Raw genomic sequence first — 25,793 nt, forward strand, 5'->3', positions numbered from 1 at the left:
CAGTCTGTTTCTAAGCTTTGATCTTGACGGGACAATTGATTTCTACGCAAGTGACTGCCGCAAGTGCCAGGACAGTGTTGGCTCTGAGGTGATAGTAGCTTCCTATTGTATTCTCGTGTTTTATTTGGTGAAGCACTCTGCTGAGAGCTTTACCTGTGCTGTTCCATTTCCTCCTCAGGACTCGTCAGTGGCTTAGATGTACTGGTGTCATCCGCCAGAGAAAGAAAAAGACAAGCGGGGATCCCAGAGTTTTTGAGCTCACCCAACAAGGGGCATACGGGTTCTCCCTCCTGCACATACCTATTCTTCATTCTGCTTCCCAGGGGACATGAAGAATGACATTTTAAGAAATTTATGAGGGCCTGTAGCAATGGTCCAATAGCTAAATCCTTCCCTTGCACGCTCAGGGATCCCATATGAGTGCCGGTTCGTGGCCCAGCTGCTCCAGTTCCTATCCAGCTCCGTACCTGTGGCCTGGGAAAGCAGTAGAGGACAGTCCAGGGCCTCGGTACCCTGTAACCATGTGGGAGACCCAGAAAAGCCTCCTGGCTCCTGACTTCAGGTGGGCTCAGCTCTGGCCATTGTGGCCACTTGGGGAGTGAACCAGCAGACGGAAGATCTTTCTATCTCTTCTTCTCTCCGTAAACCTGCCTTTCCTATAAAAATAAAGCAGTCTTTCTTTTTTTTTTAAAGATTTCTTTATTTTTATTGCAAAGTCAGATATACAGAGAGGAGGAGAGACAGAGAGGAAGATCTTCCATCCAATGATTCACTCCTCAAGCTACCACAATGGCCAGTACTGTGCCGATCCAAAGCCAGGAGCCAGGAACTTCCTCCAGGTCTCCCACGCGGGTGCAGGGTCCCAAGCCTTTGGGCCATCCTCCACTGCTTTCCCAGGCCATAAGCAGGGAGCTGGATGGGAAGTGGAGGGCCACTGGGATTAGAACCAGCACCCCTATGGGATCCCGGCGCATTCAAGGCGAGGACTTAAGCTGCTAGGCCACGGCGCCTGGCCCTAAATAAAGAGGTCTTTTAAAAAGAAAAGAAAGACAATTATGTGGATGGAAGAAGGCAGCTGTGGTATTGGAGGTATCCTCTATGTCCTTATCAATGGGCTGCAGTTATTCAGGGGGAGGTATGGACTCTGTGCTCCCCTTGGCCGGTGCCCATGCTGGGGAGGTGTCAGCCCCGAGAACCCCCTGAATGCTGTCGAAGGCTTTTCAGGAAGGTTTTCAGAAGCCCAGGGATTTTGGTGGGTGTGTGGATGTGTGGGTTGGTTGGTGTTTGCAGTGGAATATACGTTACTGCCCCCTGTCATTTCATTTTCTTCACTATATGACTCCTTGCCTTACAGACTCCACAGAGCAAGTTCCTGACTTGTATTCTCTAACTAAGCCCCTTTAGAAGGAAAATATTCTTTAGAGAGTCTAGCAGTTTATAGCAAGAGCACAGTACAGAAGGCTTAATAGGTTCTGAATTGTTTACGCCCACGTCCCAAGTTATTTTTTTTTAATCTCATTAGTTTGACACTATTTTTTCCTTTGCATTTAGGCATGTGAGTCTTCGACAGTATTTCTTCTTTTTGTCTCTTTCTCTTTGAAATGTCGCGCTAATCAGTCTCCCAAGCAACCAGCTCTATTCAGCAGAGTTCTTTTCTCTGGAACTCGGGGTGAGTGCCCTGCTAGCCAGAAAGGGGTTTAGGCTCTCTTCAAGGTTTTCTGCTCCCTTGAGTTGGTGCAGTGTGACACTGTGACGTAACACTGTGAGGGGAAATCTGAAGTCGCCTGAGCCTCCTTACTTCAGTGCCCATTTCTGAGCTGAAACTTGGGTACAGGGTGACTGCCTGCTTAGGTTTGCGTTTCTTCAAGGGCAGGTGTTATGCGTTTGGAGTCGGTTTGAACACGAGGATACTACATAAAGTGTTCAGCACACATTTGCTGCCTGGAGGATGAGAGAATAGAGTTTGAAATTGCGTGCAGCTCAGCAATAAGGTACGCGTACTAGGCGTTTATGGGAATTCTCTCCCTTCACTGTACTAATGAATGCAGTGAGCTGAGTTGGGTTTTTATGGTTAGATTGAAGTCAGAAGTTCTGGGGCTATGTGACACAGCAGGAGGACCATAGGTAGTGTACTATCTCTTGGTTTAAAAGACCTGAAAGATAGGATTTGGAACACTTTCACTAGAAGGAGATGTTAAATGTATCTATCCTGCTTTGATAGGAAACAGTGTCTCCATGTAGCAAAATGTTATGCTGTACTGCAAAAATACACACAATTTTTATATGCCTGCTCACATTTTCTTAACAAAATTTTTAAAGCAATTAAGTAGATTCTGACTTAAAGCTGTTAAACATGTGTAAAGTCAGGGTTTGCATTTTGTTATGCTTGCCTTTTGAGTTAATGTCCTCATTTGAAAATGACAATGCTTAGTTTTGGATAAGCTGATAACCACCAGCACCACCCATCCCCCCCCCAAAAAAAAATCACACAACTCAATTTGACAATTTTGCATGGTTTTAATTGTGTGTGGTTCATTCTCCCATTAGAGACTGAGTAAATGCAAAACATGGTCATTGGTTGTTGTTGGAGTGGGTCTGGAAAGCCACAACTGTATCAAAGGATTCTCAGTAGGAGGGCTTTGATGGGGGTGGGATACGTGTCCACTGGGAAGCTCTCAGCAGGTGCCTCTTTCAGAACAGAGCACAGTGCATGAAGTGCAAGTGACAGATGTTGGACCCTCTTCCAGGATGAAGCAATAGCCTACATCACTGGTGTTTCGGGGGAAGGAAGAGGAACTATGATCTAGTACTGATGTAGTACTGATCTGGTTTAGTAGCCCCGTGGTAGCAGGCACAGAACCCTGAATTTCTTTTATCCCGCAGGGAAAAGAAAAGAGGGGGCGTCTGGGGAGGGCCGTGGCCAGTGTGGCCGGACTGTTTGGATGTTGGCAGAGTGGCCCTCGGCATCTGCCGCAGGGCAGGCAGCCCTGGCTCTGGGCATTTGAACTGCCTGCTTTTGTCAGCATGATGTCATGTTGTTATTTATAGGCTCGGGCAAGCGGCAGTGCAGGAAAGGAAGTAAGTCCCTGGAGCTCTCCTAATTGTGATGTTCTCTTGCTGAGACCTGCGTGATTCTCTTAATTACTTCAGGCACCAGGAAAAAAAAAAATGTAGGCCTGCTATTTATCCTCAGAAATGCACAGAATGAGAGATGGATCTCATCTGCTGTAGGGGAGAAGGAGGATGTATTTGTCTTCACTCTTCAATGAGATAAATCCATATCGTATGCTGTAATGACCGTTGGCTGAAACAAGAACATCCTAGCAGTCCACATTTGCTAGTGACTAAAACACATTTGCTGTTCTTTTCACTGTATCTTTACAGGCTGTTGGGGTAATGGCAAGTAGAAGGCTAATACTGATTTATACCCCTAAGCTCATTCACTGTGCGTAAGAGGATAAGCTTTTGCTTGTCCTACATCAGTCGTGTTTCAGTGGTTGGGGTCAAACACTTAATCTCAATGTCCTTTATGGCAATATTGCTAACCCCATTCTCAGCAGCATTAGTTGCTGAATGGCATGTAATGGGTGGTCCCAGCATGTCTTCTTGTATCCTTCAAGAAAATCCTTTCATTTTAAGACATATACATAGTATTTTCAGATGTGAAGCGATTTCATAGAAATAATAGCACAGTGCTAATTAAAGTTTAGGCTTTTTGTAGCTCAGATTGTTTTCTCACCCAGAAAACTTTATGCATTTTGTTTATAAATCTAATGTTTGTGTGCATTAGCAGATTTCATAAATAATTCATATATATTTATGTATACAAATATGTATATAAATAACTCAAAGTAGGATATGCTACTACTTCATCGTTTGTTATTTCCCTCATGTTGGGATATGTGGTGGTTGTTTTCCAATCTTTTTCTGGGATAGCAAGTTATATAATGCATGCCTTACCATATTTTTTCCTGATCTGTTTCCTTGGGCTGCAGCTCTTGTATTGATCATGGTGAGAGCCAACAATTTTGAACAATTCTGTAGTTCTTGTTAAATGGTGAGAGATGTCACTCAAGAAACAGTGGGCCAGGCATAGCCATGTCTGTCTTGGTCATGGCGTAAGCATCAACATCCCACCCCACAGTTTTATTTCTATATATGTTTACTTCTGTTATGATGCAAGTTAAAACAATTTAAAGATAATTTTCAAAGGATTTAATTATTTTTGTTGGAAAGACAGATTTATGGAGAGGAGAGGAGAGGCGAAAAGAGAAGAGGAGAGGAGAGGAGAGACAGAAAGATCTTCATCCACTAGTTCACTCCCCAAGTGGCCACAAGAGCTGGAGCTGAGCCAATCCAAAGCCAGGAGCTAGGAGCTTCTTCCAGGTCTCCCACTTTAGTGCAGGATCCCAGGCTTTGAACCATCATCCACTGCTTTCCCAGGCCACAAGCATGAAGCTGGATTGGAAACAGCAAGCAGGACTTGAAGTGGCACTTCGATATGGGATTCCAGTATCATAAGCAGTGACCTAATCCACTGTGCCAAAGTGCTGACCCCCACGTATATATTATCAACCCTCCAACTTCAACTGCCAGCAGCCCATATGGACACCAATTCATGTCCTGGCTGCTGCACTTCAGATCTAGTTCTCTGCTTATGGCCTGGGAAAGCAGCAGAGGATGGCCCAAGTCCTTGGGACCCTGCACATATGGAAGACTCCAGAGAGGCTTCTGGCTTCTGACTTTGGATTGGCTCAGCTCTGTCCATTGTGGCCCTTTGGGTAGTGAACTGGTAGGTCTTTTTTTTTGCCTCTCTCTCTCTCAAAAGCTGCCTTTCCAATAAAAATAAACAAATATTTTTTCTAAACATTAGTATTACTTTTATGTTATTTATTTATGTTTTCTCAATTTTATGATTTTGATTTTGGATAATCATGTTAGCTTTTAGAGACATTTGAATTTTTCTGTTTCTTTTTTTTTTTTTTTTGGAAAGTCAGAAACGGACAGAAAGGTCTTCTGTTCTCTGATTGGTTCCTCAAATGCCTAAAACAGCCAGTGGGTACAGATGCAGGTGTGACTGTGCTTTGAGACAAAGAAAAGCAAGGCTGACGAGGATATAAAGAAAGTGTCATGTATCTTGCCTGTGGAGCTACCCCACAGCTGGATTAGGCTCCAGGAGCAGGAGTTATTGGGCTCATCCTTGAAGAGTCAGTAGGCATTTACAGTCAGTGGCAGGTGCATGGAAGATGAACCCAGATCCAAAACAAAGCCATGAATTCAGGGGAGAACAGAGCCCAGTGGAGCCAGAGCATAGGTTCTGGTGGGGTGCAAGGGGCGCAGGTGGAGTCGGGGTGACTGGGAAGCGGCCGATCATTGTGTTTGTCAGTCCAGCCAGAGGCTCTCCTCCTTCATGGAGGGGCTTAGCTGCTGCCTTCCCTTTTACATAACACAGGTAGTTGTTCTCCATCACCCTTATTATTGTTGTTTATTTCTGGTCCTGCCTACATGTCTCCAGGTAGGTTATCCTTAGAAGGTGATCTTAGCTGAGAAGCTTGGAAGATCAGTGTTGTTGAGAACATGGTTCTGTACGTACTTGGTAGAGGAGATACCATGCTCAAGCAGGTGGTTTTCCCAGTGCAAGGCTCATCCATTGCACTCTGGGTATGCTGACCCTGCTGTTTCCCCAAATGTGGGAAACTTGACTGCATAACTGTGGTAGTGGGGGACTGTGTTAGCACTCTCCCATGAAAACAAAAAGAGAGAGAGAGAGAGATTGAAAAAACAAAAGAACATGATTCTGGTTTCACTCATGTTTCTTTTGCTGTGAAGAGCAGCTTCTGCGCAGTCCCGCAGTCCTGCAGTCCCGTGTTCTAATTCTTGCTTGTTTTGCCTTTTTCTAATGTCAGTGCCTACATGTTGAGCTCTGAGCAACAGCGGAATCCAAGTTTAAGAAATTTTATTCTGACCTAACCTCTTATTCATTTAGTCCTTTTCTATGAAATATCATGTTTTCTTATAATACCATATTCAAGCACATTTGTCCCTTAAACCTAACTTAGGGTAAATTAAAGTTTTACCAGTCAAAATGCCAAACTAATTTCTTTTATTTTTAAATATTTTTTTTATTGAAAAGTCAGATATAAATATACAGAGAGGAAGAGAGAGAGGAAAATCTTCTGTCCAATGATTCACTCCCCAAGTGATCGCAACAGCCAGAGCTGGGCCGATCCAAAGCCAGGAGACCCGAGCCTTTCTGGGTCTCCCACATGCATGCAGGGTCCCAAGGCCATCCTCGACTGCTTTTCCAGGCCACAAGCAGGGAGCTGGATGGGAAGGGGGGCCATCAGGATATGAACCAGTGCCCATATGGGATCCCGGTGCATGCAAGGCAAAGACTGTAGCCGCTAAAGCTACTACGCTGGGCCTGAGTCTTGGGTTTTTAAGCTACCACTCCCTGACTGCTTGACTGGGTGGGAACTTGTATCTCAACCAATTAGGAAATGGCTAGGCAATTCCTGTGCCACCCACTTGAAGGTATGGCCAAGCTTTTACAACACTTGGAGAGCCTCATTTTCTTTCTTTTTTTTTTTTTAAAGATTTATTTTTATTATTTTTACATTGGAAAGGCGGATATACAGAGAGGAGAGACAGAGAGGAAGATCTTCCGTCCGATGATTCACTCCCCAAGTGAGCACAACGGGCCGATACTATGCCGATCCGAAGCCAGGAGCCTCTTCTGGGTCTCCCACGCGGGTGCAGGTTCCCAAAGCTTTGGGCCGTCCTCGACTGCTTTCCCCAGGCCACAGGCAGGGAGCTGGATGGGAAGCGGGGCTGCCAGGATTAGAACCGGCGCCCATATGGGATCCTGGGCGTGCAAGGCGAGGACCTTTAACCACTTGCGCCACTGTGCCGGGCCCAGAGCCTCATTTTCCATCCACTGGGTCACTCCTCAGATGACCACAGTGACTGAGACTGGGCCAAGCTGAAGCCAGGAGCCAAGAGCTTCATCTGTCTCCGTTGGCATAGTAGCCCAAGCAGTTAGGTCATCTTTCACTTTTTTTCCCAGGCACATTAATGTGGAGCTGGATCTGAAATGGAACAGCTGGGGTACAATCAGGTACCCATATGGGATGCCGGCATCTCAGGCAGTGGCCTTCACCCATTATGCCACAATGCCCACTGTATGATAGTGTTTTTAACATGTCTATTTCCTTATTAGTTTTCTGTGATTTGTCTTCAGCTCCTCTTCCATGATTTTTTTTTTTTTTTTTTAAGATTTATTTTTATTATTTTTTATTGGAAAGGCGGATATACAGAGAGGAGAGACAGAGAGGAAGATCTTCCATCCGATGATTCACTCCCCAAGTGAGCCGCAACGGGCCGATACTATGCCGATCCGAAGCCAGGAGCCTCTTCTGGGTCTCCCACGCGGGTGCAGGGTCCCAAAGCTTTGGGCCGTCCTCAACTGCTTTCCCAGGCCACAGGCAGGGAGCTGGAAGGGAAGCGGGGCTGCCGGGATTAGAACCGGCGCCCATATGGGATCCCGGGCGTGCAAGGCGAGGACTTAACCACTTGCGCCACCGCGCCGGGCCCCGTCTTCCATGATTTTAAAAGGCATCTTGGTGCAGTAGAAAGAGCATCGTGCTCATCTCAAGATGGGCTCTTCAGGTGACTGGCCAAGCTGTCTGAGCTGGAGTTCTTGTCTTCATCTGTGGAAGGACAGTTCTGCTCATGCAGAGTGATGTCAGCCTTAAATGATGTTACATGGGGAGGTGACATGGGGCTGCTCAAGTGTTACTTTCCTGTTTGGACAAAATTGTGTCTGCATTGTAACCTCCACTTCCCATCACGTACTGTCCAAGTCATGTACATAACTGTTGAAAGACCAAAGAAGTTCTGAAGTTGGTGCATTATTCAGTTCCTTGGCCATTAGCAATGGATTGCAAGTGAATTCTACTCACCCACGTGGAGTTGCTGAAAACATAGCTGTGAGAACCATTATTTGTGTATAACGTATAAATCGGATCCTTATCGCCTCTAGTGTAAAATACCTTGTGGTGGAGATCAAGAAAAATATTTAAGAAAGTTCCTGCCCACAAGAAACTTACAACTGAAGTGTACTGGCAGAAGTAGGGGTAGCTGCAAAGATAGTCATGTGATGCCATACAAAGGAAAGTTCTGGATGAGTGGATAGTGGATGGTGATAACTGGAAACAGATGAGGAAATCTGGGAGACAGGATGCACAAAGATGGGGCCCAACTGAGGGGCTCAGCCAAGCAGCCTGTCATTCAGGGGTCTGCCTGCAGGGCTCTGTTGCCCTCAGCAAAGCCCACAGATGGTTGAGATGCCACCCCCAAGTAGTGGCAGCTTCCTACGAACATAATGGCCACTGTGCCACCAGAGTCAGTTTATTCAAGCACCTTTACCTAAAGGCTCTGAATCCCTATGCATGTTCCCCAGCACCTTGTTCTGTCTGAACAATTCATGTTCATTTCTGAGCATAGTAAAATGCAAAACTACATCAAGGAGCACGTAAAAATCTTGGATCCCACTAACAGCCACTGTTCACATATTGCCGTTGCCTGTAATTATGGACCATATTTATCAGTTGACTCTTGCATTGTAATTATTCATTGGAAAGTTCTGTCACTCATTATGGGAAGGAGTTCTTATACTGGGAATTTATCCAGCTCAGGAAGAACATATGGGGATTTATCCAGACCAGGAAAAACACATGGAAATTCCCCTCAGAACCTCCCAAGGGCACAAAAAGCTGTGTGTGATTTACCAGTCGGTTGCCCCGGTGACGGTTCACTGCTTTTTCATGTCTTGTGTTGATCATTTTGTTATATGTGGAGTTTTATTAACTGATTAGGAGCCCCATACCCCACACCCCCAACCTCCCCAATCTAACCAATGTTTTTCTTCTAGATGATGATAGCATTGTCTGGTCTGACCCCTGGCTCTGTGTTCTGGTCTGTGCTTAATCAACCTGCTGATGTGCCATTACCTGCTGCCTCCCAGAGGGCATGTTATCAAGAAACTGGATGAGATACCAAGTGGTCAGCTCTCTAAGCACAGTCTCCCACATGGCATGCAGCCACTCCCAGTGGTGATTTAACCATTGCACTAAAGCCCACCTCTCACATTCTTACACTGGTCTACAAGGTCCTAGATGAACTGAACCCCTGCCACTACTGCAAACTCCCCCCACCCCATGTGGTCACCAGCACAGGGGGTGGCTTCCTTGCATTTTCAAATGTGTGAGGGTACTTTAAAAAATGCGTGCAGACAGGCAGAATCTCAGCAGTATTTATTGAGTAGAGGACACATCCTGCCAGAGTGGATGTCATCAGTGGGTGATCAGACTCTGACCTGGAGGATGTTGAGTTCTTATGTACATTTAACATTCCAGTTCTTTGCATGATTCGTTTTATGGTTATCTAGCATCCAGATGCTTCGTGAATAGTAGGTATCACTTAGTTCTCTCTCTCTCCCCCACCCCACTCACACTGGCTCTTTCTCTCAGTTTGCTACTTTTTGTCCATACAGCATCTCATGACTTTTGTCTATATTAATTTTTTTTTGCTTCCTACTCACTTAAAGCATCATAAGCAGATTGTGCATATGTTTTATGAGAAAAAAAAAAAACACTTTTTAAAATCTAACAGAGTTGAAGATTCCCAGACTCCAGTATGCACCTGACAGCTGCCGAGGCGGGGAACAGCCTTCGCAGCAGCCCTAGCAGGGAGAGCCTTGTATTCTGAGCTCTCACGGCCTCTCTTCTGTGGTGTTTAACCCAGCAGGAAGAGAGAATCCAGTGTGCTTTCAGTGCCCGCAGGTCAGCTCTGAGCTGAAACACATGTGTTTGTGATCTTTGTTGTTGCTCAGAGTGTAGCATTGTTTGGAGCTGGTGCAAAATACACCTGCTTACTTGGGTAGACGCCTCTTGGATGTGTTATAGATTTGGGCAAGTCTGAAACTCCGTGTCTCTGTGCTGCCATATTCTGTGCCGGAAGAACTTGGCCCTGGTTCCATTTCTATTTCTCTTGGCATCCTGGAGATGGGGCCTCTTTGCTTGGGAGCTGGATTCACTGATTCTTCTTGATCTGTGTGGTATGGCTGTTGCAGATGTTTGAAAAGAATGACCTGCGAGAGATTGTTGGAGCCCAGGACTAATGTGCTTATTTAGGAAAGGGCATTTTTGTGCCCTCATGTTTTTACTTTGAGGTATTTACCTTCAAAGGGATGTTCAAAATATTTGAATGTGGCACTTCACAAGGAGAATATCTTACATTTTTTTAAATTGCATGGGAAGTGTGGCCTTGAGTCCTTCTAAGCTTTCATGTTTATTTTCCTGTTTCTGCTCTCTCCAAAAATCCTTGTGTGTGGATTTTAGACAAGCACCTGTCATTGTATGTTTTGGTAGCATCTTCATTTACGCAGTTCTTAATTATACTTGCTTGATAAGTCTGGAATTTCTCCTGGTGAGTCTGAAATGTTGCTGGGAAACTTAATTGCCACTTACTGTGAGTGCTCATTCTGAATGCTGGAAAACAGTGTCGTGAGTTATTGCCTAGCAGTAGTAACAGGTGACACTAATTCATTTTTAAGACAAGTGTTGGCACAGCACTTGGGACATCACTCTGTGATGCATGGGCTCCTGTGAGTCCCAGTCTGTGTCTGAGTCCAGCTGCCTGCTACAGCACGCTCTGCATGAAGCAGCTGACAGCTGAAGCACGCTGCGCTCTGCCACCACCTGGGGTACCTAGATTCAACTACCCCTCCCCCTGTCTTTCTACCTTTTGAATAAACCAACAAACAACATGAGGCTTTCTGAAAGACCCCTTATTTGTGCCAATTTCCTTCCTTTTAAATTTTTTATTTCTTTGATGGTAATTACACAGTTGACCAGCGTGGGCAGGATTGAGGATCAGGAATAAGTGGGTAAAATCATTGCCTCCTAATTCTCCATTTCTTCTTGCCTCTGAGGGAAGTGGTGAGAGAAAGCAGGAGTCCATACCCTGCCTCCCAGATGTTCCAGCACCCAGAGATGGGGAACCGCCACCCAATATCAATCCAGAGTCCAGCTATAGTGCGTGTTCTGAGAGTTCTGGTCAAGTGGTTTGAATAGATCTGCAAAGCTGTTCCAAAGGTGGTGCAGTCCTCCCTATGCCGCTGGCTGATGCAGTAGACCGCAAGTCTCTGTTCACCCAAATTCTTGCTGTCGTCACCTGCAGGGGTAGTTGTCCAATTTGCTCTGTTCTCCTTCTTCTACGACGGAACCAAATGGGCTGCTATATTCTCCGTGTGCATCAGGGTCTGTATCCACAGTTATGCCTTTTTTACTCGAGGGCATGACCAAGCACCGGGCCCAAGTGACATGAGCCTTGTCAGGTGCCCTATCCCCAGGTCTCACAAAGCAAGCACCCACCACTCAGGCAGACCACAGGATCCAGGCCAAGGTACTCAAGCCCCTCCGGACCCTCCACCCCTGGGGTTCACGAACCCAGCACCCATTGTTCATGTGGGCCAAGAGACCTGGACCAGGTGACCCATACCCCACCTGATCCTCTGCCCAGGGGCCTCATGAACCCAGCATCACCTGGCCCCAGGCATTCACTGAGAGTATAAACAATAGCTAGAAATTTTCTAACTATTTCTAAAACCAAAATTGTGTTGATTATGCAGTGCTGCAACTTGAGAGCATTGCTGGAAGCTCAGTATTCATTGTTACATTGTGCACTTGCCAAAGCCAGGCCCACCCAGTTACCCCAATAAGTTACACAGATGTCTTAGCCTTTAACCCAGATGCTTCAGCCATACAGAATGTTTTTAGATACCCTATGAGAGCCTGTCCTGGTGGAACTTACTCCAAAGATAATTATGGGTCAGACTCGGAGAACTTAGTTCTTAGCCCTGCACTAAGGAAGTAATTGATAAGCCCTCACAATCCAATCCTATCAGTGATAGTGAAAGGCACGCACTATTCTATCCTGATTTTTTAAAATGAAAGTGTTAGCTATTCCTAAATGGCAAATTAAGCTTTCTGGTTGTGTGTGTGTGTGTGTGTGTGTGTGTGTGTGTGTGTGTGTGTGTGTTTTAATGGCATCTAGAAACAGCCTGCAGCAACCTGTGTTTCCAGGGAGACATTTAGGAAGATCCTGGTGAAAGACGAGAGGAGCCAGGATGCAGGTTGCACCTGCTGTTGTTGTTCCCTACTTTCTTGTCTGCTCCTGGCTAGTTGATGTGTAAGTCTTCTCTAGGGGAAGGCACAACACTGGTATTATTTGAAAACGGTTTATTTCCATGGAAAATCTAAAAGATAGAAATGGCATTTTCTGAGAGCATAATCATGTGATGGAAACCAAAGTAGCATTGCAAGCATCTGGAGCTTTCCTATATACTAGCAACACTGGGGTACAGGATAAGCTGGAGCAGCAAATCCAATTCACAACCCCCATAAGTGTTACTTACCTAATAGTAGGGTTCAAAGGGTAGGGGTTTGATACAAGGCATAAGATCCCCTTGGGATGTTTGTGTTTGAGTCCTAACTCTTCCAGGTTCCAAATTCCTGCTTATGTGGGAAGCAGCTGGTATGGCTCCAGTACTTGAGTTTCTGCCACCTGTGCAATATCTGCACTTGGAGTTTCTGGCTCCTGGCTTCAGTTGGCCTGGCCCCTGCTTTGGAGGGCATTAGGGAATGAACCAGTAGATGGAAAAATCAGTTTTTCTCTGGCTTTCAAAGAAATAAGTGATTTAATTTATTATTATTATTATTAATATTATTATTACTTACAAAAGGAGCCAAGGCTTAAGTAACTCGAGAACTTGCTCCCTCCGTAGTCACTGTGTAGGGGCTGCAGATTGCAGATTTCAGGCTAGCAACAAGTGCACTGTTTGATTTGGCACAGCTGTGTGGCTTTTGTGTGGCTTCCACTGGGAGCAAACAGAGCCAGCCAACGTTGTCTCATTTTCCTGGGGCAGAACCTGAGGCTCACGAGGGTGTGTGACAGACACGGCTTGTCAGTGTGTTCAATGTGGTTCTCACTCGGCTTCGTGGCTTTTCTTCAGTGAGCCCATTTTCTGTGCTCTTTTCAAGCCAAGCTCTGCATTGTTTTTGTTTTTTTTTTCCAAAATGAAGTTATGAGTTGAGTGTCAAATGCAGGCTAAATCTCCTTTCGTTCTGTGCTCATAGAAACTTGCACGCATCTTTTTGTTTTTCTTTTGTCACAAATTAGTTTGGTGAAGGTAGAGGTCTGTGTGTTTGTGCTGTTTCCAGGGCTGCTGACTGTGGTTTCTCTAAGGGTTCGGGCAGCCCGATGGCTGCTCTGTGGCTGTGCTGGTCTCCGGGACCACATCACAGATGCCCATGACAGGACCTTGGAAAGTTCAAGTTCTGTGTCAGTCCTTGTGGCAGAAAGAGCATGGTGCTCTCTGCACACTTTGCTGTTTAGAGAAAGAAGCAAACGGTATTTGTTTCCCAAGGTCATGTAAGAACTGACCACAGACTGGGGGCTTTAAGGCAGAAATTTGTCCTTACGCACTGTGGATGCTGCAAGTGGAAAGCCAGTTTCCCTGGAGTCAAAGTCAAGGCACTGGCAGGCGTGGCTCCCTCCCGGGCTGCAGGGGCAAGTCCATGCCTTGTCTGTGCCAGCCTTAGGCCCTGTCTTCAAAAAATATATATATATGTATTTATTTATTTGAAAGGCAGAGTTCTAGGGAGGCCAAGAGTTGGTGAGCAAGAGCTATGGAAGCACATGACCAAGAGAGCAAGCCCCTTCCTATCCTGGGCCTTTATGGGGGCTCGAGAGGGGAGTGGTTACACAACAACACAATCACATTCCCTCTCAGGTTCCAGGTGATGACAGATAAGCATCCCTAGCGGACAGAAAGGACCATGTAGGTGGAGGAGGAGCGGCTTCCAAGCTCCTGACCCTGAACTAGCTGCCTAAGACCACAACACCAAGTGGGTGCAGGATCCCTAGGTTTTGGGGATTCCTCCACTGCTTTCCCAGGCCACAAGCAAGGAGCTGGATGGCAAGTGGAGCAGCCAGGACATGAACCCCCTCCTATATGGGATCCTAGCACTTAGAGTTGACAGATTTAGCCAACTGAGCCATCGTGCCCTCCGGGTAAGGTCTTCAGCACTGCCCTGAAGGCCTAGCCATGCCTTCCTCTGCATGGGACTGTGTGTGGCTTCATGCAGACACCCCATCCCCATGTGATCCAGGATAGCATTCTTTGTCACAAGAGCCTTCATTTACTCACACTTGCAAGCATATGCTATGAAGAAAACAGACTTTGGAGACAGAATTAACCAAGCTCCTTAACCTCTTTGAACTTCATTTTCGCCATCTGCAAGTGGGAATGTGCTGAGTGTGTGTTTAATGTAAGAAAACTGTGAGTGCCGAAAGGGAGAAGGTGGAGCCCAGACGTAATGAACAGCTGTCTGTACACACGCTGGTGTGCTTGCTTCATGAAAGATGGGTCTGATCTTGACCTCCTTGGCCTTTTGTACTTGTGTTGTGGCCTTGGGATGTGGAGCTACAGAGGCAAGGGCTTGCCATTCTCTCCAGAGGGGTTCCTATAGACCACTCCCACACCCCAGGATGTAGAATTCAGGGTGCAGTGAGGCGACACTGTTGTTATAGCTGGCACCATCCTGGCAGCAGCCTGCAGTGGGACTTTGGGACTTTGGAACCCAGACATGGATGAGTCCAGCCGTGGCCTTGGCCAGTGAGTCTTTTGGCTTCCAGCCTTCCCGAGTCCCAGGCTGCCCTCAAGGTCACCTGATTCAGATGCCCTCATTCCTTTATGTCACTGGAGCTATCTCCAGGAACCTCGAGTGAGCAGGTCAGGGTTGTGAGCCTGGGCCTCCACAGAGTCTGCAGCTTTTCTTCCAGGACCTTTCTGTCCCTGGCTTGCTCCTTGGTAGAGAAAAAGGCCCCAGGTAACATGGAGAAGTGGGTCGGTGGACTGGCAGCTGGTGTTATATGGAAGCGGTGGAGGGATGAGGGAAGGCCCCAGCGTGCCGATGCCAGCAAGGAAGGCAGCCCCTTCCCAGTTGGAGCAAGGCAGGAATACCCCCAACCCACATGTGCTGCCCTGGACAGGTTGTACCAGGCTGTTATTTATAAACAAAATGTGAAGGCCCAGCATGGTAGCCTAGCAGCTAAAGTCCTCACCTTGAACGCGCCGGGATCCCATATGAGTGCCAGTTCTAATTCGGGAGGCCCCGCTTCCCATCCAGCTCCCTGCGTGTGGACTGGGAAAGCAGTCAAGGAGAGCCCAAAGCCTTGGAACCCTGTACTTCATGGGAGACCTGGAGGAAGTTCCTGGCCCCTGGCTTCAGATCAGCGTAGTACCAACCATTGCAGTTGCTTGAGGAGTGAATCATCGGATGGAAGATCCTCCTCTCTGTATATCTGACTTTGCAATGGAAATAAATCAATCTTAAAAAAAAAATAAAACAAAAGGAGACGTGATATCTACCACCTCAGTGCCTATGTAGGTGGCTCTTTTAGATGTTCTTATCAAGTGCTGTAGCATCCACTTGGCAGACTTTGAAGGAGCACTTCAGTGGAAAGAAAAATGCAACGTGAACAGGTCCACTGTGATCCACGGGGGATGCATCCTGAGTGGGTGCCTGAAACCACACATAGTCCTGAACTTTCCTTGTTTAAGATTTATGTTTATTTGGAAGACAGAGAGAGGAGGAGAGAAAGCAATGGAGATCTTCCATCTCCTGCTCAAATCCCCTAATCACATCAGTCTCAGGAATTGAGCCAGTCTGAAGCCCAGAGCCAGAAGTTTCTTCGGGGTCTCCCATGTTGGTACAGGCACCCGATGACTGGGGCCACCCTATCCTGCTTTCCCAGGCCATAAGCAGGGAGCTGGATTGAAAGTGGAACAGCCAAGACTTGATAGCACCCATAGGGGATGCAGACACGACAGATGGAGGCCTAGCTCGCTATGCCACGGTGCCAGCCTGTGTACTAAATCTGCTATATCCTTGTTTTTCTTCTCCCTATGTACCCACCTGTGATAAAGCATAATGTGCATGTTAGAATGAGTAAGATATTAGCGATAATACAATTCAATGAGAGTAACAAACATGTGGATGTTGTCTCTCTCAGAATACCCTACTATGTATATCTTATTTTTGTACAACCAAGACCCACAGGTCACTGACCCTGCAGAGAAGGTAGCCTTGAGGGAGGGGTGAGTACTGTGTTTTCCTGGGACAAAGCAGAAGAAACATTTGGGAAACTTTTGAGTTCTGGATAGCGTTTGGGGAAAGCCGAAGTTGGCTGTGTCATCTGGATCCTGAGAGAATTTGCAAAATGTTGGAGAACAGCATTCTGGGTGTAAGAGCCCAGCAGGCGAAGGAAGGGTGGAGTCTACTGTGCCGTCCACGGGAGAGGCTGAAGAGGACTGGCCTTTGTGCACCTGCTCAGAATGGAGCAGGAATCTCTGTGGCCAGCACTGAGTGCACACGGGAGCATGGAATACCGTCCCCTTGCTTTGGGAAGCCATCCGCTGACAAAGAGCTAGATTAGTGGATGTTAACATCATAGCCAGTTTGCTGCCCAGGGTGAAGGGAGTGCCGGAGGGGAAGGTGGTATGCTGGACTGCCTTAGGGAAGCCATGTGCCCTGTGCCTGGTTCAGCCTCATAGCAGCGATCAGTGCTAACCTACTGGCTTCGCAGCAGGCTTTCTGGCAGCGCAGTGAGTGCCGATTGAGTCACTCACATCCCTCCTCCAAGGCTCTGGGTTCAGGTCCCTGCTCTGCTTCTGATTCCTGCTTCCTGCGCATTCATACCCTGGGAGGCAGCAGGTGAGGATGGCTCACGTGTACGTGGGTCCCTGCCACCCACATGCAAAAGCCAGATTGAGTTCCCGACTCACAGCTTGGACCTGACCCAGCCCTGAACCATTGAAGGCTTTGAGAGTGAACCAGCAGGTGGAAGTCCCCTCCCCCATCCCCTTGCCTTTCAAATCACATAAACGGGCCACTCGGTAAGTGAAGAATCCAAAGAATCCACTTCATCGGTGTGAAGTGACTGTGAGGGAGTGACAGCTGACAACTGATGTGATCCTGATGGAGCTTGACCAGTAACTGTTCTCCTCTTTTCTCTTCAGTGTCAGATCAACAGTGCCTTGACTTCCTTCCACACAGCTCTGGAGCTCGCAGTAGACCAGAGGGAGATTCAGCATGTCTGTCTGTATGAAATCGGTAAATATGAGATGCCTGTCCAACTTCTCCTTTCACAGAGCAGCCCAGAGGTTGGGACAGGAAGTTTTCTGTTAGCAGTGCTACTCAGTATGCATCTCAGCCAAATCTCTTGCCATGCCTGGCCATAAGGACATCAATGGCGTGGTGGCATGGCTGACAGCACTGCCCTCTCTGATGCTCATTGCCTCTGTAGAACAGTGTTGGTCCTTTGTAATGTTTCAGTCATCAGTAACGTGAAGTGAACCCAGTGAGGACCCATTTGTAACCACCATGTGAGACTGCAAGCTAGAGTTCAAAGTACTTTATTCTGCCTTCCTATCAGTGTTTGCTTGAGAAGAGCTCAGCACAGGAAGAGGCTCCCGTCACAGCTCCGCCCACCTGCTCTGAGGCCTCAGGGGTTGAACCCTGCAGGGGTTGTCGGCCTGTGGCTGAGGATGTCTTCTCCTGCAGCCACTGGGGGGTCTAGAGGCAAGGATGGGCAGGAAACCCCCAGGGAACCCCTTGCCAGCTATCTCCTCATGGGTCTCTGCTGGGAATCCATTTGTCAGTGGACTTGGCAGTGTCTAAGACTCCCCCGCCCCCACCCCCGCATCCATCTCTGAAGTTGTTGCTCTAAGACTCCATGTGACAGAGTCCTTTTCTGCAGCATTTTCTCCCTTACACTGAGCAGGGTAAACACAAGTTTGAGGTTGAGACAAGCACAATTTTTAAAAAAGGTGGATTTTTTAAATGTGAAAGGCAAAGTCGCATAGAGATAGTGACAGACAAAACAGAGATTGAAAGAGAGAGAGAGGAAAGAGAGAGAGTCTTCCATCTTCTGATTCATTCCCCCAAATGGGCATAACAGCCAGAACTGGGTCAAGTGGAACGCAGGAAGCTGCAAGTCTGTCTGGGTCACCCATATAAGTGCCAGGTGTCCCCTCCTCGGGCCATCTTCTGCTGCCTTGCCATGTTCTTTAGGAGGGAGCTGGATTGGAAGTGAGAGCCAGGACTGGAACTGGTGCTCATTATGGGATGCTGATGTTGAAGGTAAAAGTCTTAACGTGCTGTGCCACAAGTAATACCCCTTCTCAAATTTTTCTTTTCTTTTTTCTTTTTTAAGTCTACATTTTTTTTCATAGTATACATTTTTTAAGATTTATTTATTTTTATTACAAAGTCAGATATAGTGAGAGGAGGAGAGACAGAGAGGAAGATCTGTCCGAAGATTCACTTCCCAAGTGAGTGCAACGGCTGGTGCTGCACTGATCCAGGTTTCTCACACCGGTGCAGGGTCCCAAGGCCTTGGGCCATCCTCGACTGCCTTCCCAGGCCACAAGCAGGGAGCTGGATGGGAAGTGGAGCTGCCGGGATTAAAACCGGTGCCCATATGCACGTTCAAGGCGAGGACCTTAGCCTCTAGGCCATGCCGCTAGGCCCTCAAATTTTTCTTAACAAGAACTTTGCACTATAAAGTTTCAACTCAGCTATAGTTCTACAAGGTCACACCCCCTAGCACATGATGAGTGGAGAAGAAGTGGAGAAAGCAGATTGGAAAGATGAGGTCGGACTCTGGAGAGCCATGGAACTCCAGAAGGTGTCTGCAGAGGGACATGGCGGGCGAAGGAGGGCATGGCAGCAGAGACATCTGTCAGTTCTCCACCCTGGGACTCTGCCATTCAGTCACCTGCTGGGATCTTGATCCTCTTCCTGGATCCTCTTAAAGAAAAATGCAAACTGAAAGACCGGCAGTTGGATAATCAGAATAATCTAAAATGCCTATGTATGGAAAAGGAAGAGGAAATAAAGTATAATCCCATGAAAAAAATAAATCTGCATGTGATCTGAACCCCGCAGGAGCTCTTTGCAGCCATAATGTATGATTCAATGTGCCTGGGCTCCTGAGTTAGAAAGCCTGGCTTTTGAGGTATGTATTTGGGACAGGGGTGAAGACACCCCCTGGGATGCCCATAGCCCACATCCAAGTGTTGGTGTTTTGAGTCCCAGCTTCTCTTCTGATTCCAGCTTCCTGTTAATGGGCACCCTGGGAGGGAGTAAGTAAAGCTTCAAGTGCTTGGGGACCCAGCGCAGTAGCCTAGCAGGTAAAGTCCTCACCTTGAACGTGCTGGGATTCCAAATGGGCGCCGGTTTTAATCCTGGTGGCCCACTTTCCATCCAGCTCCCTGCCTGTGGCCTGGGAAAGCAGTCGAGGACAGCCCAAAGCCTTGGGACCCTGCACTCACATGGGAGACCCAGAAGAGGCTTGGGGCTCTTGGCTTCAGATTGGCACAGCTCTGGTCTTTGTCCACTTGAGGAGTGAACCAGTGGATGGAAGATCTTCCTCTCTCTCCTCCTCTCTATATATCTGACTTTTCAATAAAAAAAAAAAAAAGATTCAAGTGCTTGGGTCTCTGCACTTGAGTTCCTGCCGTGCCTGGCTGTTGCAGGCATTTGGAAAGTGAAGCAATGCATGGGAGAGAGCTCGCTCTTGCTCTCTCTCTCTCTCTCTCTCTCTCTCTCTCTCTCTGCCTTTCAAATGAGTAACATAAAATTGTAGTAGGAAAAAAGTCTAGCTTGGTGGCCTTCTCTGCACACCACACCGAAGTCTGTGGCAGCACAGAATGTTAGAGCCGATGGGAGCCTAGCGGTTGCCCGGCCCAGTTCTTAGGAAGTGAACTCAAGAGATAAGTGGTACTCCAACATCTTTCTCTATTTTCTACTCAACTCTTGTCCTTGTGGCTGTTACAGGATGACAACAGCCCCAGCTGGGACCCTGACAGCATGTCAGTATTGTCTTTGCCTTAGTGTGTGTGCTTTTTCCTGTGTACACTTCCTTCTGAGAGCTTCAGTGGTAAAGCTGAGGTCACACAGCCACTTAGTGGTGCCAGACTTTTCCTTTCGTGGAGACGGTATTGTCTCGAGGGAAGGGTATTGAACCTTGGTCCACAGAGCTTCCCTTGACCAGTCAGCCTCCTGTTCTTTCCTAAAGGAGCAGGGAGACATCTGTCAGTGTTTGACACACACACACACACACACACACACACACACACACACACACACACACACGCAGTTCCATCACTGGGACACATACCGGGTTTAGCCCTGAGGACAGGTGCAGACATTTGGCCGACAGATGAGAGGCTGGCTGGGGTGCAGTGTCCCACGATGCGGTGCCTGCATTGGAGCCCTGCGACACCCGGCTTCCAGCGCCAGTTTCCCACGAATGCCCACCCTGGGAGGCAGCAGCGACGTCTCACATAGTTGGTCCCTGCTGCCTATGTGGGAGACTCGGACTGGGGACCCAGGGCATTCAGTAGATTGGGCATGCTCCCTCTCTCTCCCTCTCAAGTAGTACATATTTCTTAAATGTGCAAAGGAAATAAAGCATTCCATTTCAGAATGCCAGTCCCAAGAGAGTAGACAGAGTGAGCAGGGGCTTACCTTCTGGCTGGCTTGATCTGTGCTTCTCACAGAGGTCTGAGGATGCATGGGAGTAATTGAGCTTCAGGGCAATCCCAGAGTGTCTCACCACCCAAGGGCATGTGACGTCCACAGTACCGTGTTCTGCCCGGACTTTGCATAGCACACATGTAAGAGGCAGTGTTCTAAGGCTGAGGATTTCTGAACATCCCTTGACATGATCCCATTTCCAGAGCTCAGGGGCAAAAGGCTCAATGGCTGTGAACTAACTGGGCGTCTGTCACAGGGTGGTGCAGCATGATCGAGCTCAACTTCAAAGACGCATTTGATTCCTTCGAGAGGCTGAAAAATGAATCCAGGTGGTCACAGTGCTACTATGCCTATTTGACTGCAGGTGAGTGGACGCGGTCCCATAGTATGCCCCTCCCCACCCAGTGCCCAGCGTGAGTCAGCTCATGGTGGGACACGGGGAAGCATTTGTGTTCTGCTGCAGCTTTCCGCAGCGTATTGACAGTTTATGCAACCAGGTCAACAACAGCAGCATAACTGTTCACCAAGAACTTGAGCCCCATCGCCCTGGCCCCCTGCTTGGCTGGTGATTCTGCTTTGGTGCCAGCTCTTTGAGCACAGTGTGACATCATGGACGATCACCTACCGTGTCTGTTTTGAATGGGAGGGGTTTTTAGGCTTGTAGCTTGCATGAAGAGATAATTCATGGTGTGCTGCCACCTGGTGGACAGAAGGGTTGTCTGTCCCCCAAGATCCTTAACTACGCCATGTGGTTCCCAACTGAGGGGGAGTGGATTGAAGAAACACAAGCCCTTGTACATTTCCTGCCTTTGGGCAACCTCACCTAAACCGTTCAGGTCGGTATAGAGAGAAACTCACTGTTATTAAAAATTCAGACTAATCCAAACACTATTTCAAATGCTTCCCATTCTTGTAAATCTGTGGGTTTAATACAATATCCTACGCTTTCACTCCATCTCCTTAAATGCTCTATTTAAAAGTGTTATGGAGGAGTTTGCACCACAGCCTAGTAGGTCAAGCCTCTACCTGCGACGTTGGTATCTCTTATGGGTGCTAGGTTCAAGTCCCAGTTGCTCCATCTTCAATCCAGCTCTGTGTCTATGGCCTGGGAAAGCAGCAGAGGATGGTCCAAGTCCTTGGGCACCTGTACCCAAGTGGGGAACCCAGAGGAGGCTCCTGGTGCCTGGCTTCTGGCTGTTGTGGCCATGTGGGAGTGAACCAGCAGATGGAGGATCTCTCTTTGTGTCTCTTCTCTTGCAGCGCTGTCATTCAAGTTTTTAAAAATGAATAAATAAAATAAAGCTTTAAAAATGAAAGTTTAGTGGTGCGGTGGTGAAGCTGCTGCCTACAGCATCAGCCTGCCAATAGGCTCCTCCGTTTCTGATCCGGCTCCCTGTTAATGCGCCTGGAAAAGCAGCAGCAGAAGCCTGGGTGCTTGCATCCCCTGCACCCACATAGGAGACCTGATGGAGGTGTGTTTGTGCTCTGTGTCTCACCAATGTCACCTCACGGTGTCCTCAAGGTGCCACCAAGTCACAACACCTCTCAGATCTCCTTCCTCTGAGGTTGATGCCTCACTGCATGCGGCGCCCGCATTTTGTCTGTCCATTCATGCACTGGCGGCCACAGGAACCTCTTCCAGTTCTCCCACAGAGGGGCAAGGCCCATCCTTGGGCCATCCTCTGCTGCCTTACCAGGCACAGAGCTGGATTGAAAGTGGAGCAGCCGGGACTTGAACCAGCACCTAAATGGGTTGCGGGCACTGTAGGTGGAGGATTAGCCCGCACCATGCCATTGGCCCCACCCTGAGGATCTTCAAAACCTCTGTGATGCAGCTGTGCGAGGAGTAGCAGTTGCCCGGCACTGGGGCCCATGACCTGGGAGCCGCAGACCTTAGCTGTGGCTCTCATCCCAATGCTGTTACTGTGCTGTAAATTTGTTTGTTTGTTTAAATTTTATTTATTTATTTATTTTATTGATTGCATTGCTTTATGTGAAACAGTTGTATAGGCACTGGGATTCCCCCTTCCCCTCCCCAAAACCTGCCCCCCCATGGTGGATTCCTCCACCTTGTTGCATTACCACAGTTCAAATTCAGTTGACATTCTTTCATTGCAAGCATCTGCAAAGCATAGAGTCCAGCATCTTATTGTCCAGATAAGTTCAACAGTTTCTTGGGGAGACCATCTCTGGTCTGAAGGTATTGCCGGCAGAGTATCATCCCAATCAATTAAAAGCCCCAACATTACATCAGTAACAATTTATAATGTAATGGAATTAGTTGACATGGTATTGAGTAACCAACATGTTAAAACAGAGAAAAAAAAAGAGTGCAAGTTCTGAACCACATCCTATGACTTCTTCTACGTTGATATTTCAATTATTAGTTTATATACAACTTGGTTCTATACACCTTAAAATGGCTATAGATTACTATTCAGCTGTCTCATGTCTATTTTAATTTTAGTATTTAGCAGTTTATAGCATTGAAGCATGATTTTGCAGAACCTGGCTGTTTTTCAGGTAGTCTAACTATATAACAAGACATATGTCAGCAGTTTAGGTGAACAGTTTTAGGTGGGGTGTGCAGAGAAATCTTCAATACCCTAGTGAGGAATAACTAATCTTTGTGTCCCACCCAGTGAGTTATAAGTGCATCCCCACTGCCCATTTCCTGTCTATTTCTAAGCTGCAAATTTGAATGTACTGTCTCTTCATAATCCAAGAAAGGCCCCAGGCCAGGGGACAGCAGCAGTAGATCTTTTTCTCTGGTTACTGTGTGGCCTTGGGCACACCCCTTCTAGTTGTGACCTGTGTATTCGGGCCCTGACAAGGTCGTATGCATCCCTGTGGAGCCCCGCCTCTGGCCACGAGGCTCCTGCCACCAGCTGGAGTTGCCACTCCCTTGGATGAGGCCCAGCGGGAATCCGGCAGCCTCGGCTTTCTCCATTTTCTGCATCTGACTAAACTTTTCTTTATATGTTTTTGAAGATTTATTTATTTTTATTGGGAAGGCAAATTTACAAAAAGAAGCAGAGATCTTCTCTCTGCTGGTTTACTCCCAACATAGCCACCATGGCCAGAGCGGAGTCAATCCAAAGCCAGGAGCTTCTTCTGGGTCTCCCATGTGGGTTCAGCATCCCAAGGGTTTAGGCAATCCTCTGCTGCTTTCCCAGTCATAAGAAAGTTGCTTCATTGGAAGTGCTGCAGTCAGGACATGAACTGGCACCCATACGGGATCCTAGTGCTTACAGGCTAAGGATTAGCCTGTTGAACCATCACACCAGCCCCTAAGCTTTCTTTTTATCATATTATGTGCATGTGTGTGTGTGTATGAAAGAGCAAGCACGCTACAGTGGCTCCCTCCTGCACGTTTCTGCAGGGTGCAGGTCCGTGTGAGTCTCGGTAACTTTCGTTCCAGGACCGGGATTTCCTCTCCTGGCAGAAGTCTTCAGGAACATTATCTCCCTGTTCTTTCCCAGATTCCTTTCCTTTTTTCCTCCCTGACCTGCAAGGAAGCTGCATGCTGTGGCAGTAACTATGCATTTCGTTACCTGCCAGATAATGTCCCCAACAAGAGGACAAGGACCATGGCTTTCCCTGGGTCCCTGCACAGCTCGGGGGACACAGGCCCCTGGGAAATGCAGGGCAGGTGGTGGCCGTCGGTAGGGCCAGGCAGCCCTGGGTGTGGCCATCCTTGTGCACTTGGCCCTCATTTTGTCCCTGGGGTCAGTTCCCAGTGTCATGACCCCAGTTACTCCTTAGAGGCACTCTGCTCCTGCCCCATCCCCACCCAAATACTCAACGGCTCCAACAATGCTTTCTTACAGTGTGTCAGGGAGCCACCGGGGATGTGGATGGGGCACAGGTTGTCTTTAAAGAAGTTCAAAAACTCTTCAAGAGGAAGAACAACCAGATTGAGCAGTTCTCGGTGAAAAAGGTATGAGGGGGGATGTGGGAGGGGAGCAGGGCCTGGGGTCTGGGTTGGGACAGGCAGGGGTATCTTCCAAGCAGCTGACTCTCCACCTGCTTCAACCAGGCTCTATTTTCCAGTGAGTGGAGGCCGTGCTGGGCCGCAGGGCACATGTGTGTGTCTGCGGAAGGTATGTGTCCATTTCAGAGTTTCAGAAAAGTTCTGCAATCAGAGCCTCGGGAGATAGGCACCTGCTGCATGCCCAGGGCAGCAGGTGTCTGGCATGCTGACACAATAGAAAGCAAACATGTACATCCAATTTTCCAGCAGAAAGGTGCAAGACTAGAGCGACAGTGCCCACTTTTATTCTTCACTCTTAATCACCAAACTTGGTTGCATAATCTTGAGTTTTATGACCTTTCTCAGACCCTGTGTTTCCCATTATTTTACTTGTATGTGTTTTTATGATTTACTGGATTTGCCTGCATATAAGTTAGACTAGGATGGAGAAGGCAAGTGACAGCCCAGGACGAAGTAGGAAGCAGGGAAGTCGGCGGAGCCTAAAGCACAGGGCATCTTGTCTTAACTCCCCCATGTGAACCAGTCGAGTCCCTGTCATAACCCAGCTGTAGAAATTCAAATGATTTGAACTGAGATCCATCTTACTTCATCCCTAAGTTTTCAGACCTATACCCCAGATCTTGGTAGGAGATGACATTGGATAAGACATGTCTTCCAGTGCCTTAAAACTGGAAAGTAAAACTGTTTGAATGGAGAGACATTTCCATGCTCTCCTGGTAGAGGCGGGCCTTTCCCACTACACACAGCTGCCTACCTTTCAGTGACCCCGAGGGACATTTGTAAGCTGATTCAGGGTTTTGAAAACTGGAGCCTGATCTTTCTCCTCGCAGGCGGAGAGGTTCCGGAAGCAGAGCCCGACTCAAGTGCTGTGTGTGCTGGCTTCCATCGAGGTGCTGTACCTCTGGAAGGCCCTTCCCAACTGCTCCTTCGCCAACCTGCAGAGGATGAGCCAAGGTAAGAGGCGGGCAGGGATACCGTGCACCAGCTGCTTCTGCTTGCACTGCACTCCTGCTGCCGCCATAGCACCATGTCCTTCCGTTAGTCAGCCTCTGACACAGTAAGCGCCCATCTTGTCCCACCCTGGGAGAAGGCGCATGGATCCCCTGCAAAAGAGGCCCACGTGCCTACAG

General features: G+C 47.8%; 1 protein-coding gene and 1 non-coding gene across 2 annotated transcripts in view; both read left to right on the plus strand.

Annotated features, from left to right (window-relative positions):
- TTC39C (tetratricopeptide repeat domain 39C) overlaps positions 1-25,793 on the plus strand; it is a 79,055-nt gene that overhangs the window by 44,936 nt on the left and 8,326 nt on the right. The window contains exons 7-10 of the mRNA XM_040984804.1: positions 17,147-17,240; positions 20,926-21,033; positions 24,500-24,609; positions 25,494-25,617. Coding sequence (XP_040840738.1) covers positions 17,147-17,240; positions 20,926-21,033; positions 24,500-24,609; positions 25,494-25,617 — 436 coding nt within the window. The remainder of the gene's footprint in view (positions 1-17,146; positions 17,241-20,925; positions 21,034-24,499; positions 24,610-25,493; positions 25,618-25,793) is intronic.
- LOC121159761 lies at positions 5,586-5,747 on the plus strand. The gene has a single exon (XR_005884423.1). It is a non-coding gene; the product is annotated as a U1 spliceosomal RNA (small nuclear RNA).

This window comes from Ochotona curzoniae, unplaced genomic scaffold (genome assembly GCF_017591425.1).
Source record: "Ochotona curzoniae isolate NIBS_2020 unplaced genomic scaffold, NIBS_Ocur_1.0 contig_43, whole genome shotgun sequence".
Classification (NCBI taxonomy): Eukaryota; Metazoa; Chordata; class Mammalia; order Lagomorpha; family Ochotonidae; genus Ochotona; species Ochotona curzoniae.